This window comes from Armigeres subalbatus, chromosome 3, assembly GCF_024139115.2.
Source record: "Armigeres subalbatus isolate Guangzhou_Male chromosome 3, GZ_Asu_2, whole genome shotgun sequence".
In the NCBI taxonomy this organism is placed as follows: domain Eukaryota; kingdom Metazoa; phylum Arthropoda; class Insecta; order Diptera; family Culicidae; genus Armigeres; species Armigeres subalbatus.
In genome coordinates, this window is record NC_085141.1 from 25118085 (window position 1) to 25140157 (window position 22073).

The 22073-nt window shown below is 38.0% G+C and overlaps 1 protein-coding gene across 3 annotated transcripts in view; it reads left to right on the top strand.

Annotated features, from left to right (window-relative positions):
* The window catches only part of LOC134220626 (protein tweety-2), a 312071-nt gene that overhangs the window by 191159 nt on the left and 98839 nt on the right, over positions 1 to 22073 (top strand). For all 3 annotated transcript variants that reach the window (XM_062699725.1, XM_062699726.1, XM_062699727.1), the window contains exon 2: positions 11937 to 12209. In XM_062699725.1, the coding sequence (XP_062555709.1) occupies positions 11937 to 12209 (273 nt within the window). The remainder of the gene's footprint in view (positions 1 to 11936; positions 12210 to 22073) is intronic.

Below are 22073 nucleotides of genomic sequence, written 5' to 3' on the forward strand. Positions count from 1 at the left end.
CGATGAATGCCAAAAATGGCCCTGCTTTGTTCAGTTTAATCCAATTTTCTTCAAAAAGTTTCTTCGCATTGAAATAAATAGCACTAAATATGATACTAAAAAGTATCATTTTACTAAAACTTACAGTTTTCTTATACATATTCTCAAAACGGTGGCACAGTGTGTTTTTTTCTTTCTCGAGGACGAGTTACGAACGGAAGAACAAACTCGTGATTGATGACGACGGAATTCTTTATTACAGGGAGTTTCTTTTTTTTTATCTAAAATTAGAAAAATTGACATTGTGATGGTGATTGGATTCTATCTACTGCAGCTTTCTCCTATCGGATGAACGTGGTAGCCGAACGATTCCGGTGGCTGATTCAAAGAGGGCGAACATAGGAAACACAGTTACTAAATCGAGTAGAGTTTACTTTAGACCTGTGTGCCGATAGAAAAATAGGCGGCGGTGTCACGTTATTGTTTTATTAAGATCAGTAATGAAATCGAAAGAAATTTCAAATTGAGCTCAAATTGTCTCCAACAATCTTAAATTTATCATTTTATTGAACTGGTATCTTTTATTCAATTTTTCGTTCGGTCAGAATTTATCAAAAATAGATGACATTTAACCTTCCGGGACTCGCTTAATCCTGGACCGCTCACGCTGTCCCGCCTGTTTTGTGAACGGCAAGCGTGCTTTTTTCGAACCTGTTGTACTTTTTACAACAGTGCGAGTCCCGGAAGGTCAAGGGAATGCGATAACACCGTTTTTCCTGACGAAACAAAACGAAACGAAAATAGAAATGCTGTTGGATCGAAACGAAATTCAAATTTACTTCCGAAACTTCGAAACGAAACGAAACTCGGGTCCTTTTGATTCGAAATTTTACAAAACGAAACGATTTTTTTCCGCTGTGCTTTTATTAAAAAGTTATTTTTTTTAAATATATACATAATCTGCCGTTATACGCAAAATTGTTCCATGTTAATAGGAATCCCAGCAATCATGGGACAAATATGCATATAACGGCAGTAATGCAAAAACGAATGAAAAAATCCGCGGAGAAAATAATTTTGTTTAAAATTTTTAGAGTCAAATAAGGTCGATACAAACATATTAAAAAAATTAGCCCCCCCCCCGTTTTTTTTGGCTCTAATATAATATTTTTATGCGACCGACAACAAAACTTGACACCGACAACAAAAACTTGCAATTACGGCTCCTTTCTTGGCAGCAACATATTTATTTCATTTAATTAAAAATTTTAAAACATGTGTTGTACACTTAACGTCAGCACAAACAAAAATCCGTTTAAAATGTGTTGTACACCGCTGGGGAAACCAGTGAGTTCGTTCTATTTTGCTCCAAATTCAAACTAGAATAGCGATCGAAATGTTTGAACTGAAACTGAATCACTACTGATTTCATTTTACATAATTGTTACCCAAATTCCATAGGGTGAATATAGCTTAATTTTACAAAAGGACATAGGCAAGTAACAGATAATTTTTGGATTCATTCACAATTTTCAAAAGTATGTCCCTCACCATAACCAACGTGAAAATATGCATCGCTTAATATTTCCAACAGACCTAGGTGAAAATTTAAAATCTAATTTTTTAACTGCAATCAACAGATCTCATATTACATAGATCTGTTCACCATTTTGAAAAGTATTACAGATTCAGAGTGCCACCCCTCCATTTCAATTAACATCTTGAATAAAGTCTCCAGATAAATTTTTGACCAAATTCATGACGATTTATTGAGTCTGTAAAACGTTCCAAAATGATCTTTTCAACAGATCTAAGCAGTATGTTGATTGCAATACAAAACTTGACTTTTCTAATTTTTTACTAAGGTCTGTTGGGAATATTAGGAGAGTATTTTTTTTACATTGTGAGCTTATTATGGTGAGGGGCATTTTTCATCCATCACTTTTTTTATGGAGTTAGCCTTGGAAGCAGAGTGTAAAATAATCGAAAATGTTTGGTGAAGTCCACCTTTCTTCACTTGTCAGCTCCTACTTGTGCAAAATCCTCATCCGTAAAAAACGAGCAATGGGTAATGTTTTCAACATAACCGCGAGTAGACGTAGGACTTGTAGAAACGTAACGTATTTACATTTAACTTCTAGCTATTGAATCGATGGAGTTTGATTATAGGTATTGATATTGGAAACGCCAACTTCCATGCTGTGTAGAATTATTAGCAATTTGTTTATTCAAAACTTCTGGAAATAAAACTAATAATTAAATACATAATTAGAATTGCTTTGTTTCTAACTATTAAGCTCTTATTTACTCAAGCAAATGTAGGGCATTTATAGATTTCTTATTGATGATAGTATTTGAAGTTTAAAAATTTTATTTTTAAAACATCCAGACTTGGGCAAAATGTGCTATTTTAGGGGAACTGCCCCGTTTGCCAAACAAAGAAATACAGCACCAATTTCGTTGCTTCTTTTTGCTAACATGCGTGCTTACTGCTGAAAAAAAATCATAACAATAAGAAACAAGTCAAGGAGCAGTAACCCTACTAAACTAGAGGAGGTACTGCTAATACGTCAACGAAAAATTATTTAATGTTTTGATCCCAAACTCCGAGTCTACGTCAAGTTTAATAATACAATTTCTCAGAAAATAAAAAAACAAAAAATAAGATAAAGTTTATTTAAATATTCCTCTGAAATTTTTTTTACGGACTTTTTAAAACAATTACATGTAAGACAGCGAAATTTTCTAATCTAAAATGGATATTAACACTATTGCTGATTGTGCATCTTTAATTGCTAATGCCTTTTGCAAATAAATGAAAGTAATTATTTTAATCCAATTTTTATTTTCATCAGCGTACTTATTTTTTTTCTAGGGAATCAGAACTGTTATAGTATAACCATGTTTCAATGTACGTGTGGTTCAGTACCAAGCACAACTTAACATATCAGTCATATGACATGACTCATACCCATCCCGGGATCATATGGATTATGAAACCCCCTGGATGAGCAGACCAAATCTCTCTAATTTTATTCTTCCTCATCCACCACCGCTGCCCACGCTGCCACAGCCACCATCGGCCTGTAGCCATGAACCCCGAGCGATGCGATGGGCGATTGCATCCATCGCAACCGACACCACTGCATCCGACCATCATCAAGCACAGAATGACAAAAAAATGCGCCCACTTCTTTTATGCATATTCGCAGACCCACCCACCGGCAGTTCTACCGCTGGTGACTGAATGCTGTTGCTGTGTAGGTAAACACAGCGAACTAACGAAGGAAACGAAAAATGCGGGAGCAAAAAGCACGTCAGTACGCGCTGCTGTCACAAATTGTAATGACTCGCACACGGCAGGCACTGCTTCTTTTATACACAAAGAAAATCTTCCGGTAGACCCGAACATACCGTGACATATCGCATTCTGATGTCTGTGTTAGGAATGCACGGGATTGATAACATATGAAATTTTGACTGGCTTTGACAAGAATTGAAATTCTCAGTAGCTAATCGTTAATAATCTTAAGTTTCAATAAAATAGGCAAAATGGTGGAGAGTGTCCAAGTCGATTGATATATAATTCTTAAAAATCCATCGAAAGATAAAGGCGCTAGAAACGTTCAAAATCTTCCCTTCCAGCGTAACGCTCTCGATTTCCAAAAATCTAAATGACACCCAGTATAGTAAAGAAAGACGTAAGTCCAACGTCAAAACTAACTTCTAACGAAATTTAACGGAATTCCGCGGAATTTCGAAACAAATTTTAACTTAAACCATACTTCATATTATCAAAAATTTTGGCTGCGCCGCTAAACATAATCGTAAAGTTGTTTTCAAAACTTTAGGTTATACAATATTACTACATAACCTCATTCTTAGTCGACAAATTCGTATGTAGTTTTCTTCTATATGAATGCGGAAACGATCATGTGAATGCTGGTCATAGTCCGGGAGAACGTGAAGTGAAAAAAATGTACCTCGCGTAGCAGAAATTTGTTTAACCAGTGTGCAATCGATCGTCTTGATGCTGATCACGCCAACTAGTGTGGAAGAACGTGAAGTGATAAAACTAATGTCTGCATCGAAGAGCACAAAATTATTTAGTGCGGGATCGATCGTGTTGTAGAAGATTATTAAGCGAAACACATTGATCTTGCGTTGGATTGATTTGAAACACAGTTTTCGTCTTCTTGTTTTCAAAAATAACTTCCTAATACATATGTTGTCGCTTACCAAGAGGTTTCACACTAATTACCTTCTCAACTAACCAACGATTCCTTTCGCATAGCGCTCACGGAGATGCAGAGCATTCCTTGGTCTCTTATAACAATGAGTGTTAAACTAATTTTCCTCTCCTAATCCTAAATTTTATAGTCAAAATTTTATAGCACGTGACCAGCATCATTATTGGTCATGAATTGGAAACACCGAAGCAAGTATACAATAAGCATAACGAAACCATGATTTGGCGCCCCTCTTTTTATTATAAAAATGGGAAAATTTGACAACAATTTGACAATTTGAAATGCATCAACATTAAAATTAGAATGTTTAGTGGTTCGAAGATGCTATAAACATCATTCAATACTGTGAAGAGAACAAGAACTTTTGTTCCTGAAGTTCATTTGAATTGCAGAATGTCCACTTGTTTCCATTGGTGATACTTTTTTTTTAATTATTTCACAAGTTATTTAAGCGACCTTCCAGAGCCGTGCTGGAAGTTCATTAAAAATGTTAAGGTTTTTTTTCAGAGCCTACGCACTGCCGGGTCTAGTTGGGTCAATAAAATCCAGCTCTGAAATGCGTCGGTCGATTATCGGAATCGTTATCGGACCTATTCGCGCCAAGGAAAATCGAATTCCGGAGTGGGTCTGACGGTGTTTTTAAACCAGTTCTGGACCTAACAGAGTTAATAAAATTTCACTCTGGGGTGAGATGGTTGAAGGTCAGAGTTTCTACCGGATCTAGTCGAATCAGGGAAAACCATTTTTTGGAGTGGCTTTGTTGGTGGCCGGGAGTTGCCATTGAACCTATTTGGATCAAGTAAAATGTAGTGTCAAGTAAAATACAGTGTACCACTGAACCCAGTTAGGACAAATTAAATCTAAAATAACTGTATGGTGTGTAGATTGATTGGTGGTCGAAATCACCAACGGATCTGTTTGGATCAAGGAAACTTAACTCAGGACTGTGTCTGTCGATAGTTTGAAGTCACTTCCTGTACATATTTGTGTTGATAAAACTCAGCAGTGGGTTGTTCAATGGTCGGAATTGCGTTCACCTCAGGACCAATATACATTTGATTATAATAAGAAGAAATAAAAAAAAACAAAAAACGGGAAATTTATCTGAACTATAAATTACACAAAATTCATACCACTACTTCCGGATATAAGAACAAAAGGCACTTCTAAATTTTGTTAATCGGTTTATTATGAATGTAACCTTTTAAAGATGTCCACTTAAAAAAGCTGAATAAATTCAAACCAATGAATTTGAGTGTGAATTGTCCTTTTTTAGTTAATTAAGTTATTTATTTATCTCATATATTATTCATTGTATAGCGTCCTACAGAGTTACCCAATAATCGGACCACAATACAATAAAGTTTTAAAGCTTAGCAAAGCTGCTAGTTTCGGATAATCCTTTTGAATTGCGTAAGCTCCATAAAAATGTCCACTTCGTTGTAGCCCTCGTTGTAAGTCTGGCATAAACGAGAAAGGTTCAGCTTTTCCCAGGTTTGTGCTTGATCTAGGGATGTAGAATAGATCCAACTGACGTAGACCATGTGTGGGAAACCAAAACTGGAGTTCACTAGTAATGCTGCAGTGAATAGAACCATGTACAAGTCGATGAAGCGTAGACATATCAAGGACGCGCCGACGATCAGTTAATGATGAAATCTGCATGCGACTTATTCTTCTCTGATATGGTTCATAAGGGTAATAGAATTTTCTATACAAAAAATGCTTGAATGTATGCTGCACTGCTTCAATAAGTTCTACATTTCGCGAATAGTCACTGCTATCAAACATTATGGCTCCGGAAATCCCTCGGTGGCCCTAATATGTAATAGCTAAAATTTTAACCTGGCCAACCGCACGCTACGGCGCTGTATGTAAGGAACATTGCAGATTTGTGGGCATTTCTAGATCTTCGCATGGAATTTGCAAAAATAAAATCCAGAACGGGTTGAAAGATCATTAACATTGCTGGAAGTTCTTTACTTAAGATTGCTTTCAGCTTATACTGACCATAAAAGCTGTTCTCATATGTCAAGGACACACAGAAAATAGAAATCACGTTAATAAAGATTTAAAAGAAAAGAACACAGACAATAGCTCAGTTTGTCGAGCTGATTGTATATAAGACTATGGGTCTGTTGAATTCAATCGGAAATACATATCTTCGTACATTTTAGGAAGGTGCACAGGATTCTTCTAGTGAGCAAATGTATGCTATATATGTAGACGAAGAATAAGAAGGAATACATTTTGGCTGATACGCTATTTCAAATGTTGGTCTAGTAATATTAATTCTCTCTCTGTGTATACGTCTGGCAGATGTGGATACATAATTGAGTATCCCACTAAATAAAACATAAATCCAAGCATTCATTTTCTAATTTTGACTAAGTCAGTACTTAGTCCACGCTGACAAGAAAATATGCTTTATGCTTTAGCATAATTACATAATTCTTAAGTGAACTAAGGTTTTAAACAAAATTTGAATCTGTAGGTATATGAAAAATCCCACAATTTCTTTATTTTTATATACTTACTGATATAAAACTGATATAAAATTGATCAGATTCGGGAGCACACGGTCCACGATGAATTTCTTTGAAAGCGGAACAAATGCTGGGGTATTGTCTTATTGCCAATGGTATATGCGGCGAGAATGTGGCGATTTATCACAGATTGCCTTTTCTGTTATTGTAACTCTTTTGGTCGCAAAACAGTTATTCGACTTCGAAAAAGTGAAATCAGAATTGCGTACATAATGTAAAAACAATTTAATAAAAATTCCGCGGAAAAAATTAAAATTTCGTTTCGTTTCGAAAAATTTCGAATTAAATGAACCTTGATTTCGTATCGTTTCGAAGTATCGAAAGAAATCTTTATTTCGTTTCGTTTCGATCCGAATCAACATAGACATTTTAAATTTCGTTTCGTTTCGTTTCGTTAGGAAAAAGTGTGTTATCGCATACCCTTAATTCAAACTGAATACTTCCAAAAGACAACGGAAAACGGACAATACTCAATAGACCAGTGAGAATTGTTTCACTTATCGAAGAGTTTCGGCAACTAGAAGAACACAAATCGAACAATCGGCTAATAATAGATACGTATTATATACACAACTCAGTGAACTTAAAAAAATAAAAATGTAGCATATCAAAACGATGAGATCTACAAGTTATTTTTACTTCACTGAACAATATGACTTAAATTAACAAATATGCATTACGTTTTATACTTGAACACTTTTAACAAAACATCGAAGACGTGTTCAAGTGGAAAGCTAAATGCGTTTCGGTTGAACATACTGAATTGTATTACGAAGTGAGATTCAGTGGAAGAATTTATATGAATAAAATTTTAGCGTAGAGTTTGAAAGGCTTCATTCAGCGGTGCAGCCGAACTTTTTAATGATATAGAAATTGGATTTATTAAGAATTAATTTCGAATTTCCGCGAAATTCCGTTTAGTTTCATTAATTTTTCTGTCGAAATTTTTGAAATTTAACGATACGAAACGAAATCAGAAAATCAGATTTCGCCATACTCAAATTCCGCGGAATTCCGCGAAATTTCGTTTCGAATGCCCTAAAACCAGTTCTTCTCATTTCTAACTTCTGGATTCTCACTGCTCACTTCTCACTTCCCACTTTTCAATTCTCCCTTCGAACTTCTTATTTTTCACTTCTCACTTCTTACTTTTCACTTCATACTTCTTACTTTTCACTTCTCACTTATAATTTTTACTTGTCGCTTTTCATTTTTCACTTCTCAATCTTATATTCTCACTGCTCACTTCGAATTTCCCACTTCTAACTTCTCTAATCTCACTTTTCACTTATCACTACTCACTTCTCACTACTCGTAATCTAATTTCTTTCCCAACGACATTCGGTCAAATAGCCATTCAGACAACATCGAGTTAGCGTGAAAATGTATTGGAAAAATATTTCAACTTGTAGAATAATGATTAAAGGATGTATTGACTTACGAACTTTGAATTTCATGGAGCAAGGGAAAATATCGAGTTACAGAACATCGAGTTAGGGAGAGTTTGTAGTTTGAATTATATTTTTATAGTGAAAAAGAAGTCATATTGCAGACACCGACGCAAGCAGTCAAATATTTCTATATTGTTTATATGAAATTTCAACATTTTTTTTTCTTAAAGTTATGAATGATTTAATCTCCTATTGTTGAGCAATTAAAAAATAATTGCAAGTATTGTCTCAAAGTTTTGTATTTTCTAAAAATAAAAAAAAATATCGTTGTTCGTCATGGTGATTTATGATGACCTACTTACGAGACAAAATGCTAGTTCCGTTAAAATGAGGTTCCATGAATTTTGTAATATTAAAAATCAAATAGGTAAATTTTAAATATTTTGAAGAACAAATCGGCGTAGCATGAATTCATTCGGTGGCGGGGAAGATTTGGTCGCTGCGGCGGCTCACAGGTCTAATTTGTTTCCGTTGTGGTTACTGCTCGATGTATCAGCTACGGTATTTGTGAGAATGTCAATAAATGAAGATAAAACGATTTTGCTTTGTTGTGGTTCTTTCAAAATGCTCTTCGGCTACAATGTTGTTCAAAAATGAAAATTGTCTATTTCAGGCAGCTGTGTATCGTTGGTTACTTCTACCTAAAACCAATTCTAAGCAATTAGGTTCGATTCTAAAGTACAGTTTAAGTCATTTTTTAAAAATATTCATTTCATTATGAAACGGCTCCCCAAAGCCGGATAATATATGAACCGACAAATTACTACACGGAGCTTAAGCGACAAATGAGGCACAGGCGGTTACTTATGGTTGGACAACCGTCGTCGCCAGCCTGAAAAGATGGATGTGTTTCGTTTAAGGAATGGGCAAAGGTGAACCACCCACCGCCGGCCAGCCACGGAAAGTTTAAGTAAATGCTAATGCAGTGCTTTTTTTCCAGCTGTGACTAGCGCAGCGTTAGTTGGTTCTTTGTTGTAAGTTCTCTCCGCTTGCATTCCGTTCCGAGAACGCTCTGGCTGGTTGGCGACACGCGACCAAGTCGTTACCCCCACTCCACCCCGGCAACGGCAAGGTTGAGCGTAAACAATTAGAGCGAATTAGTCGGGCTCGATGGCGAAGGTGATGAAATGCTTCGAGAACGAAGTCATTGAACATGTCGATCAGCGGCGAGCGCCATCAAAGTCGTCACGTTTCTCCTCATGGCCGATTTATATTGTAAAGCACTCGTGTCATGGCTTGGATTGTCTTAAATTGAGTTGCCCCCTTTTCAGGTGGTCTAGATATTTCGAAGGAGAGCTTTTGATAGATTTGCTTTTCAATGTTTTCGTAGACCTTTGCAATTTTTTAGCTAGCAGTTTCTCAAGATTCTTCCAATTCTCGATAGGAAAACAAATATTACGTAAATATGTATGGAGATATTCCAATAACCAATAACGACGATGAAAAACTCTTCGAACCGCCATGCTCTGTCCATAATGCCAGATCGATTTTTGTCAATCCCAAACCGTCAACCTCAGCCGTGAACTTTGCTCCTCAGCGACCCCACGCAAGTTCATTCAACGGTTGGTAGTTCATCGTTCTGCCATCTAGCCGGGCACGGTTTCCAATACCCCGAGTCGATTATATCACGTGCTCGCCATAAATCGTTCGGGGAATTCGCTACTTTCGTTGGGTTTGTGCGCTTGGTTTCCCCGGTGCCGACAGAGAAACCTTGAAATTCGCCAATATTTGCTAACGATACCAATAACTGCTACGCCATAGAGTACGAAAAGCAGCTCATGCTAACGAACGTCCCAACCCGCAACGGGAGGGATTTGCTGTCGTACTCAGTCTCTGCACGCAACGACAGAATGAGCAAACTGAAACAACTAAAATTTTGTGGCATTTGGTAGCACGCAGAGCTTTTTGGGGGAGTCGGGTGGGGCCGCCAAACTGCCGGAGCTTCTTGTCAGTGAATGGAGTTGCAAACTTGGCTTTAATAGCCAATATCGATTAGATATGGTTAAACGATGTGCACCGTTTGTGGTTTTAATGCGATGGTGCGATGGTTCCGAATCATCGTGGTCGCGTGGACAAGCAGTTCCGGTTGAAATTTTCGGAATATCGTACCGGGATTGTCAAATAAATGAGACTATTGTTCTGCCCAATTATTGACAGTTTTATTATTTATTATTTTCATTTTATTTTCTATTTAACAAATTATTAAAATCTTTTCGGTCGACCATGTCAAAACTATAAGCATTTATCGTTCGCAACACCTGACAATTTTGCGGTGCTTTTATTGCCCGGCGGCATGCTTTTCACGTTTCACGTAGAATGGAGAGCTCACAATTGAAAAATAATAAAATTCTAACCTAGCCATTCCCATGCTCAAGCTTTAACCTATCGTTGAACTTGATTTGCACGCCTATTTCATTGGCTTTTTGAAACATTGTGGTGGTGGCCGCCTGAGTCGATTACACATTGCAAATAACAACTTTGACAGGCTTTATTCTATTATTGTATGTAGATCGAACTTTCTGAAAATTGGCTCTTATGAATGCCTTGATATACAAAAAATAGTCAGTCCTAATTTGGGCACCCGTAGAAAACTTTCTGTCGATTCTAGAACAAAACATGCCAGAGCCGTCACTTCCCCGTCCTAATGTACCGCAGCAGCTCACGTACGCTGTTGAATGGCGGCATAGGCAGGTTTTGCTCCTTTATTGGCATATTGTAGAACTAACTTATTGAACCTTGCCACTAAGCGCTCCTATAATACGAAGAAGTTCTAATTTGAGCCTCATAATACTCCTTGAAAACCCTGCCAATAATAGAAAAAGGACTACCAAAGCCACTCCTGCCTAATGCTCCGCTGCATCTCACGTACGCTATGAACTTTTATCCTGAACACGAACAATTTCTGTGATCCGTGATTAGATTTTATGCACAGTGGCATCCACCCCCGCTGATGGTGCGGCGGCGGTTCAGATTCGATGACTAGAATGTGAAGTTTAACCCTCGAATGCCATTTATCCTGGCTCGATAGAAGTGGTTGGCTGTGTTGGCTGTTGCAGCAGTCAGTCAGTGTAGGTAAGCTCCGGTGAGCGAAACTGCTGATCCCATCAAAGCTGATGGTTGACGGGGGAATCAACAGGCCACTCGCGTCAGAAGCGGTGAAAACTTTCCCACCGAACGCGCCAGGCTTTGCTTCGAACCGCTTTTGCGTAGGTCGCATCGTCGGAGCATGTCGTTGTCGGTGGCAGCCGGAGCTAAGATGCATCGCCCTTGCCGCCGCTGCAATAACTTTGCATATTTTATTACTCGTTAACATGAAACACGGACCTCTCCGACGACGACGTTGATGGCAACGTTGATAGCTGGGAGTATGCTTCCGAGAAAATAATATCGATATAAACGATAACCACGACGACGCCGACGACGATATGCCTTGTGGGGCAATTCAAGCAAATAAGCTCACCGATTGACTCAGCCCATTCGTTCCACGCCCAGTCAAGCCGAGCGGATGGAGGGTGTTACTGTGACCTCAAAATCAACCTCCATCAAGCGCAATCTGGGCACTTGTGTACTTAAATTACCTCCCATCCTTGAGACGTTGGTTCTGAACCGGAGTCGTGCCGATGATTTAGGTGCAATTTTTCAATTTCCCCTGTTCAACCAATCTTAATCACCTTTCTCATTGCGTGTCTTTTATCATTTTCTACTTGCAGAGCCTGGGCATACTGGCCTCGATTCCGGCCGCCCTGCTGATCATCTCGCTGGTGTTTCTGCTGCTGTACCTGCTGACCCGATGCTGCGACCGGAAGCCGAGGAAACCGAAATCGCACGGCTGCCAGAAGTGCACGCTGGTGTTCTTCGCCATCGTGTGCTGCGCGGCCATCGGGCTCGGTCTGTACGGGAACGACGACCTGCACAACGGAGTGCTGCAGATATTCGGATCGGGGAGGAAAATCGAGGAGCTCATACTGAGCGTGAGGAATCAGGTGAGTGTCGTGGGTTGCTGGTGGGGAATGGATGTGCAAGTAACGATTATTGTACCATACGATAGTATTGACCCGGTGTCAAGTGCATGTTGCTATCTCGGAAATATAGAAAAAATCAGTCATGTTTATATGAATGAATAAAGCCGTGGCACTTGAAGATTAGCTCTTAAGTGCATTTGTAAATAATTTTGTAATAAATACCGGCCCACACCGTTCCCTTAAGCAAATGTAACACAGCTGTATAAGATAATTTCTGTATATTTGAATTTTAATACCGTGTGTCATCACCTGGGCATATCAACCTCACTTTGAGAAATTATTTCTAGACCAACATTTGAAAAGGGCGTAACAGCCAAAATTTATTCCTTCTGATTATTCGTCCCATATATAGTTATATGTGTAGACGAAGAATCAGAAGGAATACATTTTGGCTGTTACGCCCTTTTCAAATGTTGGTCTAGATTTATACTCGATCGCTGATTAGACTATAGCCTACTGAACATTCTTTTGCAAATTTATTTAAAAATTTTAAGACTATGAGTTTATAGAGCTACGAGGTTCCTGAACCAAATTGCAATTTTTGCATTCTTTTATCGATGAATTCCACAACCGGATCACGAATTGAATGCAGCCCCCTTTAGTAAGGCTTTTTTGTAGTCGCGCATCTACCATTTGACTAAAGAACATTAGCCGTAGAAATATCAAAATTGAATACGGGAATAAATACTTGCGGTCCATAATCCATAGCTTTAGTAATATGATCAGAAAAATGAACAAAATTATGGATCAAATGACCAAAATTATTTATATTTTTTATATTTGTGTTTGTATGTATTTGATTTCTTCCATCGGATATCCTAGAGTCTACATGAAAATTACTCTTATGAACTAAACAAATATTACCTTATTCCTGTGTGGGTGTAAGTTTATACTGGTCTAAACGTTGACTAGTTCACTCAATGGGCTGTTAGGGTGGTTCAAAAAATCGATTTTGCTCCACAGTGCTCATCTGATTCTTTACCATGTTCTAAGTGTCCTGTGAAAATTTGAGCTCATTTGGATTAAAACTGATTTAGCACAAGCCGTTGCAAGTTTGCATGCAAATTAGTATGGGGAAATTTATTTTTTCATTATACTGTTAATGACGCTTCCCCATCAAGCGCATGTTAAAAGAAAACCCACATAGCTAAAAGGAATACTCAACAGCTTTCACTCAGTGAAAACCGCATTTCAATTAATCGTTCCAATAATTAGTAATCAAATTTAATCTATACCGTGATTTTCTGGAGCTAATTGCATAACTCATCAACAGGCAACATTGCTGCTCGTGGCGCGAAAGATAGCACACACAAATTCAGGCTACTATGTTGCACTGCACATTTCAGTGATGCCCTCAAAGAAGTTTAATGATCATGACTAAAGATTCGCAACCTGTCTTAAAATCGATTACTAATTATTGGGACGATTAATCAACATGCGGTTTTCGTTGGGTGAAAGCTGTTGAGTATCCCTTTTAGCTATGTAGGTTTTCTTTTAACCTGCGCATAATGGGGAAACGTCATTAACAGTATAATGAAAAAATAAATTTCCCTATACTAATTTGCATGCAAACTTGAAACGGCTTGTGCTAAATCAGTTTTAATTCAAATGAGCTCAAATTTTCACAGGACACTCAGAACATGGTAAAGAATCAGATGAGCACTGTGGAGCAAAATCGATTTTTTGAACCACCCTAATGGGCTATGCACTTGGAGTGAGTGCCATTTGGATATACTCATCTCAGTAGGCCGCGACTCCGACCTCACTTTCGTTTGCTGACCATCGTGCAGGTAAGACGTGTGACAGCTGCTTCCTGGGTGATTCCTTTTCAGTAAGCATATGCGGTATTTCGAAAAATTTCGTTTCAGGGTGTTCGAAACGAAATTCCGCGGAATTTCGCGGAATTTCAGCATGGCGAAATCTGATTTCTTGATTTCGTTTCGTTTCGTAAAATTACAAAAATTTCGCTAGAAAAAACTAGCTTCTAACGAAATTTAACGGAATTCCGCGGAATTTCGAAACGAATTTAAACTAATCCATACTTTATATTATAAAAAAATTTTGGCTGCGCCGCTGAACAAAATTGTTAAGTTGTTTTCAAAACTTAAGGTTATACAAATTTTTCGATTAACGCTTACTCACCCCATTCTTAGTCGACAAATACGTAAGTAGTTTTTAAGCTAATACGAAATCCCTAAAACACTTTACCAGACAAATCGGAAATGCCTGAATTGGATAGATGAATATGAAATCAATACCAAATTTTCAAAACGACTTATCTGCTTTTGTAAACAAAGATTCAAACGACGATTTGGCGATTCTGATAGCACTCCCAAGCAAACCAACAGCAGTGCTACCAGAATCGCCAAATCGACGTTTGAATCTTTGTTTACAAAGGCAGATAAGTCATTTTGAAAATTTGGTATTGAAATATTGTATCACATTTTTGATTCTGCGCCTTATAGGTCTATTTTAGAAAGCATGAGATCATAATTGTTTTCCACAAAACTTCAAGAAAACTTGAAAAATTATAAATATTGCTCAGTTGCTGAGAAATTCGATTGATAAAATCAGGATTTGTTTGAAATTCTTCGGTCATCTAAACATGCTAAAGTCTTCAAGCCAAATAGATAACCATACGTTCATATAATTAAAAAAGATTGCCAAATTGGCAAAGGCTTAGTTTTATGTTCTTGACAAATAATCATGTTCAGACAAATACAAAAAATTCTGATGATGAACGCAATCCTGAGACCTATAACGTCCTGTTTTTGACGTAGGACTACGTCTGTCTTTTCTATATTGGGGTACACTTTACGATTGCGAAAATCGGGGACCGTCACGAAAATATGATAGACTTTAAACTTTAATATCTCAACCGTTTCTCGATGGATTTTCAATTTTTTTGGACCATTCGATCAAGGATGAGTCAACGCTTCTTTGTATTTATATGAAAATATTATTTTTAATTATTTATTATCGATAATTGATAAAAGGTTTAGAAATAGGTAAACCAACCAATCACGTACATGCATCACTAGCACAGATATCAGAATCAAGCAACTTGTGGGTTTGGATATAATCCTCAGTTTGAACAAGATTTCACGCAGAGCGGGCACATCATCACGGAGGCGCTGATAACATTTTCAACGGAAGTCCATCGCATTCATTTATTTATTGTTACTAGCATCAACAGGCAAGTATTGCCCCAATGATGGTTCTTAATTATAAACTATCGTAATACATTGCATCGCATTTCCTACAGCAATTATTACATATTCCACCCATTTTCAAATTACTATAAAATTTAACATCTCAAGCAGGGATGTGAAAAATCAAATTTTCAATAAATTCAGGATGATCAAAACTATCCTGCGATCATACTTTTAAATTATCAAGTGATAAAAACTCGCGAGCGATTAAGAATCGTTTGAAAATCGTATCTTGATTTGAAGCATTTACCTTTACATTTTGAACTCTATTTCATTACTACCATGAAACCCTAACGCTAAATAGAAGATATAACGGGACTATTGACAATTAGCTGATATTAGTAAAGATTAATGTTTGAATGAAAATTCTGTGTTTATTATCGATTGAGTACAAAATTCGAGGAATTGTCGCCGGCGACAACTCGCCTACTGTTTTCACGTGAAATGTTTTTACATAAAAATTGCAATCATTATCGCCTGATAATGATTCAGCACAACACTGATCACAAGTAAACATAACACAACAAAATAATTCATACTTAAAAACAACAACTATTGATCATTAATTTAAAATTCATACAAATTGTATCAACAACAATTAACAATAATTATGCATCGGTCTCCAGGAGGTGTTCGATGAACGATGAAATTCTCTGCATCGTACTCCGCGTGGCCAAATAGTTGAATCCAATGCGCGATTTCGATATTTACGATTCAAATCCACTTTGAAAGAAACATAGTTCATTGATGCTGAGGTACGAGTCTTTTGATTAGCACATTCTCAGATACATTTAGTTTCTCATACACTAAGCTTTTTATCTCATCGTCTATAACATCAGGTGCTATATTTGAAACGAACAAACTGAAATCGGCACAGTCCTGAGGAGAATCGTTTGACCTGTAGTGCGGCGTTTTGATCGATAACGACGCATTGCTTGTACCGCTTTCAACAGCAGGCAGCACGATATCATTCTCAAGCGGAGTATAATTACTGGAACCAGACGTTGTCATCTTTGCCAAAACATTGTTTATGTTGGAAATTTCCAACTTCAACTGCTCAATCTCATCATGCGGGGTCTCGATAGTTTCCATATTTTTCATGACATTCCGAAATTTTATATTCCGTAGAAGATCACGGCAGCAGTCGCACATCCAGAAAATATTCGTATGGGTACATGCTTCCACCTTATCGTGCGATAGGCCAACACAGTCGGCGTGAAACCGATTACTATTTTCGCAAAAACCTCTACATTGAACGGCTGTGGCGTTGAGCGCAATCGGTCTTTCGCACTTTTCGCAGACAGTAGGCATCGTAGAGGAGAACGGTCCGCAAAATCCCTTCAAGTTCACTCAAATTTAACGATTTGTTATTCTTCCACCACGTCCGTAAGATTGTGGTTCAATCCATTAAGAAAAAACAAACAACCATGCGTGCACCATCATTTTACATGCAATTGAGTCATTTTAGACCATCATTCGGGCGTTTTGCCCCAGGCCTATTTTTAAAACATTTTTTAAATGCGTTAAAAAGTCATGAAAACCTTATTGTTTTGAATAGGAGATCATTGTGACATGTAGCTGGGTTTGTAAATTTTGCACCTATACGTTGAAATGGTTGAGTATTTTTGTTTATATGGGCGAAAACATCGAGAAAGCTTAAGGGGTGCATTTTGGACCGTCCTGCCCTATATCGGATGGATCGAAGTAGAGTGTAGAACGTAATAGATGATGTATCTGAAGAACAATACTCTGTTCACCTCCGACATGCCAGAACCTCCAGAAGGCGGCATTCTGTCTCTGTTCGCAGATGACACCTCCATCGTCTACAACGGTAGAGTGATCAGAGCGCTAGTGGCAAAACTCCAACGAGGCCTGACACAGTATTTCACCGGCTGGAAGATTTGTAACAATGCGATAAAGACCCAGGTCATCATTTCCCTCTCTCCAAATACCCTAAACATGTTCCGACGGGGACTGAAAATTATCCTCAATGGCACGACTGTAGAATTGGCCAATGAGGCCGACAACCTTGGCTTGACTCTCGACAGCAAGCTTATTTTCCGACAACAGGTTGACAAAACGGTGACAAAGTGTAACGTCTTGTTGAAACTACTGTACCCTTTGATCAACCGCCGGTCGTCATTGTCCCTGAAAAATAAGCTTGCTGTCTACAAGCAAATCATCCTCCTTGTGATCGAATATGACATGCTGGTCTGGGAGAGATGTGCTAAAACACACCACCTCAAACTTCAACGGGTCCAAAACAAATTCCTGAGGATGATCCTCAACACCCTTCCCAGGATAAGAACATCCGAGGTCCACCGTCTGGCCGTGATAAAAACCTTACGCTTTTGTGAGTATAAAGAAAAGTTTAGGGTCTGTTGCTTGCAATCGGATCAGGCTCCAATTAGGGCGCTAGTTTTAATCTAGGTTATCGAATTTTTAATGTAAATATTAGTGTACATAGTAGTTAGGTTATCAAATTTAAAAACACACTAGCGCCTCCTAAAGGCCGTCATGATACATTATATTTTAAAAATTAAGTAACAACATAAAAATAATAATAAAAATCGAAGTTGGAGGGCCAAGCCGGCCGATCACTGTACATGTTAAAAATAATTGTAGAACAAAAAATGTTTAAATAAAGAAAATTTTTACTACTACTAAAATCAATGAAGACGCCGCCTCAGTGGAAACTTTCTACAGCAACCACCCATCGGCGAACGTCGCTCGGACAGACAGATTCCAAGAGATAATGTTTTGAAATATAAAGAACTTCGTCTTGAGTCAAATTTCTGTTGTTATTCTTCACAGCAATACGCATTTTAGATAACCAACAGCTCATAACCAAATTCAGAATCTTGCGAGAAAATTTCATAAGATTCTTAGAATTTGTTATTCTCCGAACGTGCTCTCCACTTCATTAGATATAAGAAAGCTGCTCTCGGGGGCGTGCAAGCCATTTTGATCGGAATTCCGCAAAGAGCGGTTCGACAAAATTTGATGCAGGTTAGCGGACACAGCAGCACAAAGCCGTGGGTAGCAGTGACAGGCTATGCTGAAAATTTATTCCAAATGGTGGAGTGGTGATCGGACAGCTTCAACGCAAGGTGCCGACAAGCGTTTGGATGCAGTTAGTTATTGGAAAGGCGCATTGAGAAAAGAAAATTGGTTCTTCTCAGGACCATCATTTTATGGAAAGAAAGAGTTAATTGCGAAAATGAACTATTTGAATGGTACCCACTTAAACAAACGGCTCTTATCAGGGCCACCAATCTTTGATGAGAAAAAAAGAGCTTATACTGAGGAACAGTGAAATATCAATGTTAATAGAGAGACACAAACTATGATGACAAATACCATCCATTTCGCTACGTAGTCCTACGTCACTTTTGCGTGCAACCCGATTGGGCTGCACCTTTCAGTTTTTCAACTACACAGTAAACAATATATGTATTATGTATCTGATTCTGTTATAAATTTCTAACAGAATATGTCATCTTTGTGATAAAACTGTATCATAATTTGAAATCTTTTTGTTCAAAGTAGTGTTATTTTTTATATAAATTAAGATCTTTTAACAACATCCTGCATCAAATTTGTAACAAATTTTTTTGAAGAATTTTAAAACATAATAACGTATGTTGATATAATTTTGATCTGGCCTTTATCATGAGGCATAGCCCCCGAATCAGTTCATTATTGCAACCGATTCCGAAAACGTCTCTCACGGTATGCCACCTATCTAGAGAGTATACAGCCATAAAAGTGAAAGATTTTGTCTTTCTCCTTTGGATTCAAACCCTGTGGTTTTCAAAACCAAAAAAATTGTTTTTTGGTCCTGAATTATTCGAAGTTCAAAAACCTGAAACCAAAAACAGATTCAACAGATTTGAAAAGAGAGAAGATGAATAAAATTCATTATCTGTAGTTAAGCTCAGACTGCTAGATATGTGCAATACTTATGCGAAGTAGCAAAAATTCTAGGGGGGACTATTTGGATCCTATTTGGGCCTATAGACCCCCCTAGCCCTCCTGTAATTACGCCAATGGATAAAACTAATGTCTGCATCAAAGAGCACAAACTTATTTAGTGCGGAATCGATCGTGTTGTAGAAGATTATTAAACGAAGCACATTGATCTTGCGTTGGATTGATTTGAAACACAGTTTTCATCTTCTTGTTTTCAAAATAACTTCGTTTACAATAAATATTTTGTCACTTACCAAGGGGTTTCACATGAATTACCTTTTCAACTAACCAACGATTCCTTTTCCGTAGCGCTCACGAAGATACAGAGTGTTACACTAATTTTCCTCTCCTAATAGTAAATAGACTATAAGCACCGTTATTGACCAGTATCGTTATTGTTCATGAATTGAAAACTCCGAAGCAAGTATACAATAAGAATAAATTTTTTGTATCCCAAGAATATTATTTATCTGGTGAGCTATGCATATTTGCTGTTTCTCGACCAATCATGATTAGCAACTACGACGTGTACAGTTAAGAAACGTTATTAAGCTCTTCTTCGACTTCGTTATTAAGCTTCGAAGATCATTAAAATTGCTGAAAATTCTTTACTCATGATTGCTTTCAGCACATACTGACCATAACAGCTGTTCTCATCTGCCAAGGACACACACACAATAGATCAGTTTGTCGATTGTATATAAGACTATCGGTCTGTGAAATGCACATAATTCTTCTAGTGAGCAAATGTATGCTATATATGTAGACGAGGAATAAGAAGGGATAAATTTTGGCAGACACACCCTTTTCAAATGTTGATCTAGTAATATTAATTCTATATCTGCGTATACGCCTGACAGATGTGGATACATAGTTAAGTATCCCACTGAATAAAAAAATAAATCTAAGCATTCGTTTTCAAATTTTGACTAAGTCAATACTGTAAAACCACGCTGACAAGATAATATGAAGCATGCTTCAGCATAATCACATAATTCTTAAGTGAACTAAGGTTTTAAGCGAAATTTGAATCCGTATATGAAAAATCCCACAATTTCTATATTTTTATATACTTCATATAAAACTGATATAAAATTCATCAGATTCAGGAGCACACGCTCCACGATGAATTCCTATGAAAGCGGCACAAATGCTGGGGTATTGCCTTATCGCCAATGGTATATGCGGCGAGAATGTGGCGATTTATCACAGATTGCCTCTTAAGTTATTATAACTCTTTTGGTCGCAAAACAATTATTCGACTTCGAAAAAGTGAAATCAGAATTGCGTACATAATGTAAAACCAATTCAATAAAAATTCCGCGGAAAAAAATCAAAATTTCGTTTCGTTTCGAAAAATTTCGAATTAAATGAACCTCGATTTCGTATCGTTTCGAAGTCTCGAAAGAAATCTTAATTTCGTTTCGTTTCGATCCGAATCAACATAGACATTTTAAATTTCGTTTCGTTTCGTTTCGTTAGGAAAAAGTGTGTTATCGCATACCCTTACTTTTCAGCTGATATTAAGCCATTCACAATTCCGTGATTCAGAATACTGATCTTGAAAGATTTACTTGACAAATTAAAATCAAATAACTGATAATTAGCATTAAATATAACACACATAGCTCTTATTGGTTCGTTTTATCCGTAATCTGTGCGATAAGGTGCAAGCCGTAAAAAGTTCAAAAATAGCTGTTCTCAACCTTTTTCTTGAAAGGTACCCCTTCGATCTTTTGCATTATTTGAGGTAACCTCTCTCGAAAGTAGGCTTCCGAGCCTCTTGAAAACATAATTCCGAGCCCTTTTGAAGGTAAGCTCCTTTAAGCTTTTGAGTCCCTTTAGAGTAGGCTGCCGCGCCTATTTATTAGAGGCTTCTGAGCCTCTTGTAGAGAGGCTTCCGAGCCTCTTGAAGGTGGTTTGCGAGCCACTTAAAAGGAAGCTTCCGTTGCATCTTGAAAGAACGCTTCTGATAGAATGCTTCCAAGTCTATTGAAAGAAGAATTCTGAGCTTCTAGAAGCGAGGCTTCCGAGCCTCTTGAAAGAAGGCTTCCGAACCACTTGAAAGTAGACTTCAGATCCTCTTGAAAGCAGGCTTACGAGCCTCTTGAAAGAAGGCAACCTAACCACTTGAAAGGAGGCTTCTGAACCTCTTGGAAAGAGGCTTCCGAGCCTCTCGAAAAGAGGCTTTCGAGCCTCTGGAAAGGCTCTTGAAAGGAGGATTCGGAGCCTTTAGAAAGGAGGCTTCTGAACCTCTCGAGAGGAGACTTCCGAGCCTCTTGAGAGTAGGCTTCCGAGCCTCTTGAGAAGAGGCTTCCGAGCCTATTGAGAGGGGGCCGAGCTCTCTTGAGAGGAAGCTTCCGAGCCTCTTGGGAGGAGACTTCCGAGGCTCTTGAGAAGAAGCTTCCGAGCCTCTTGAGAGGAGGCTTCCGAGCCTTTTGAGAGAAAGCTTCCGAGCCTTTTGAGAGGAGGCTTCCGAGCCTCTTGAGAGGAGGCTTCCGAGCCTCTTGAGAAGAGGCTTCCGAGCCTCTTGAGAGGAGGCTTCCGAGCCTCTTGAGAAGAGGCTTCCGAGCCTCCTGAGAGGAGGCTTCCGAGTCTCTTGAGAGGAGGCTTCCGAGCCTCTTGAAAACAAACTTCCGAG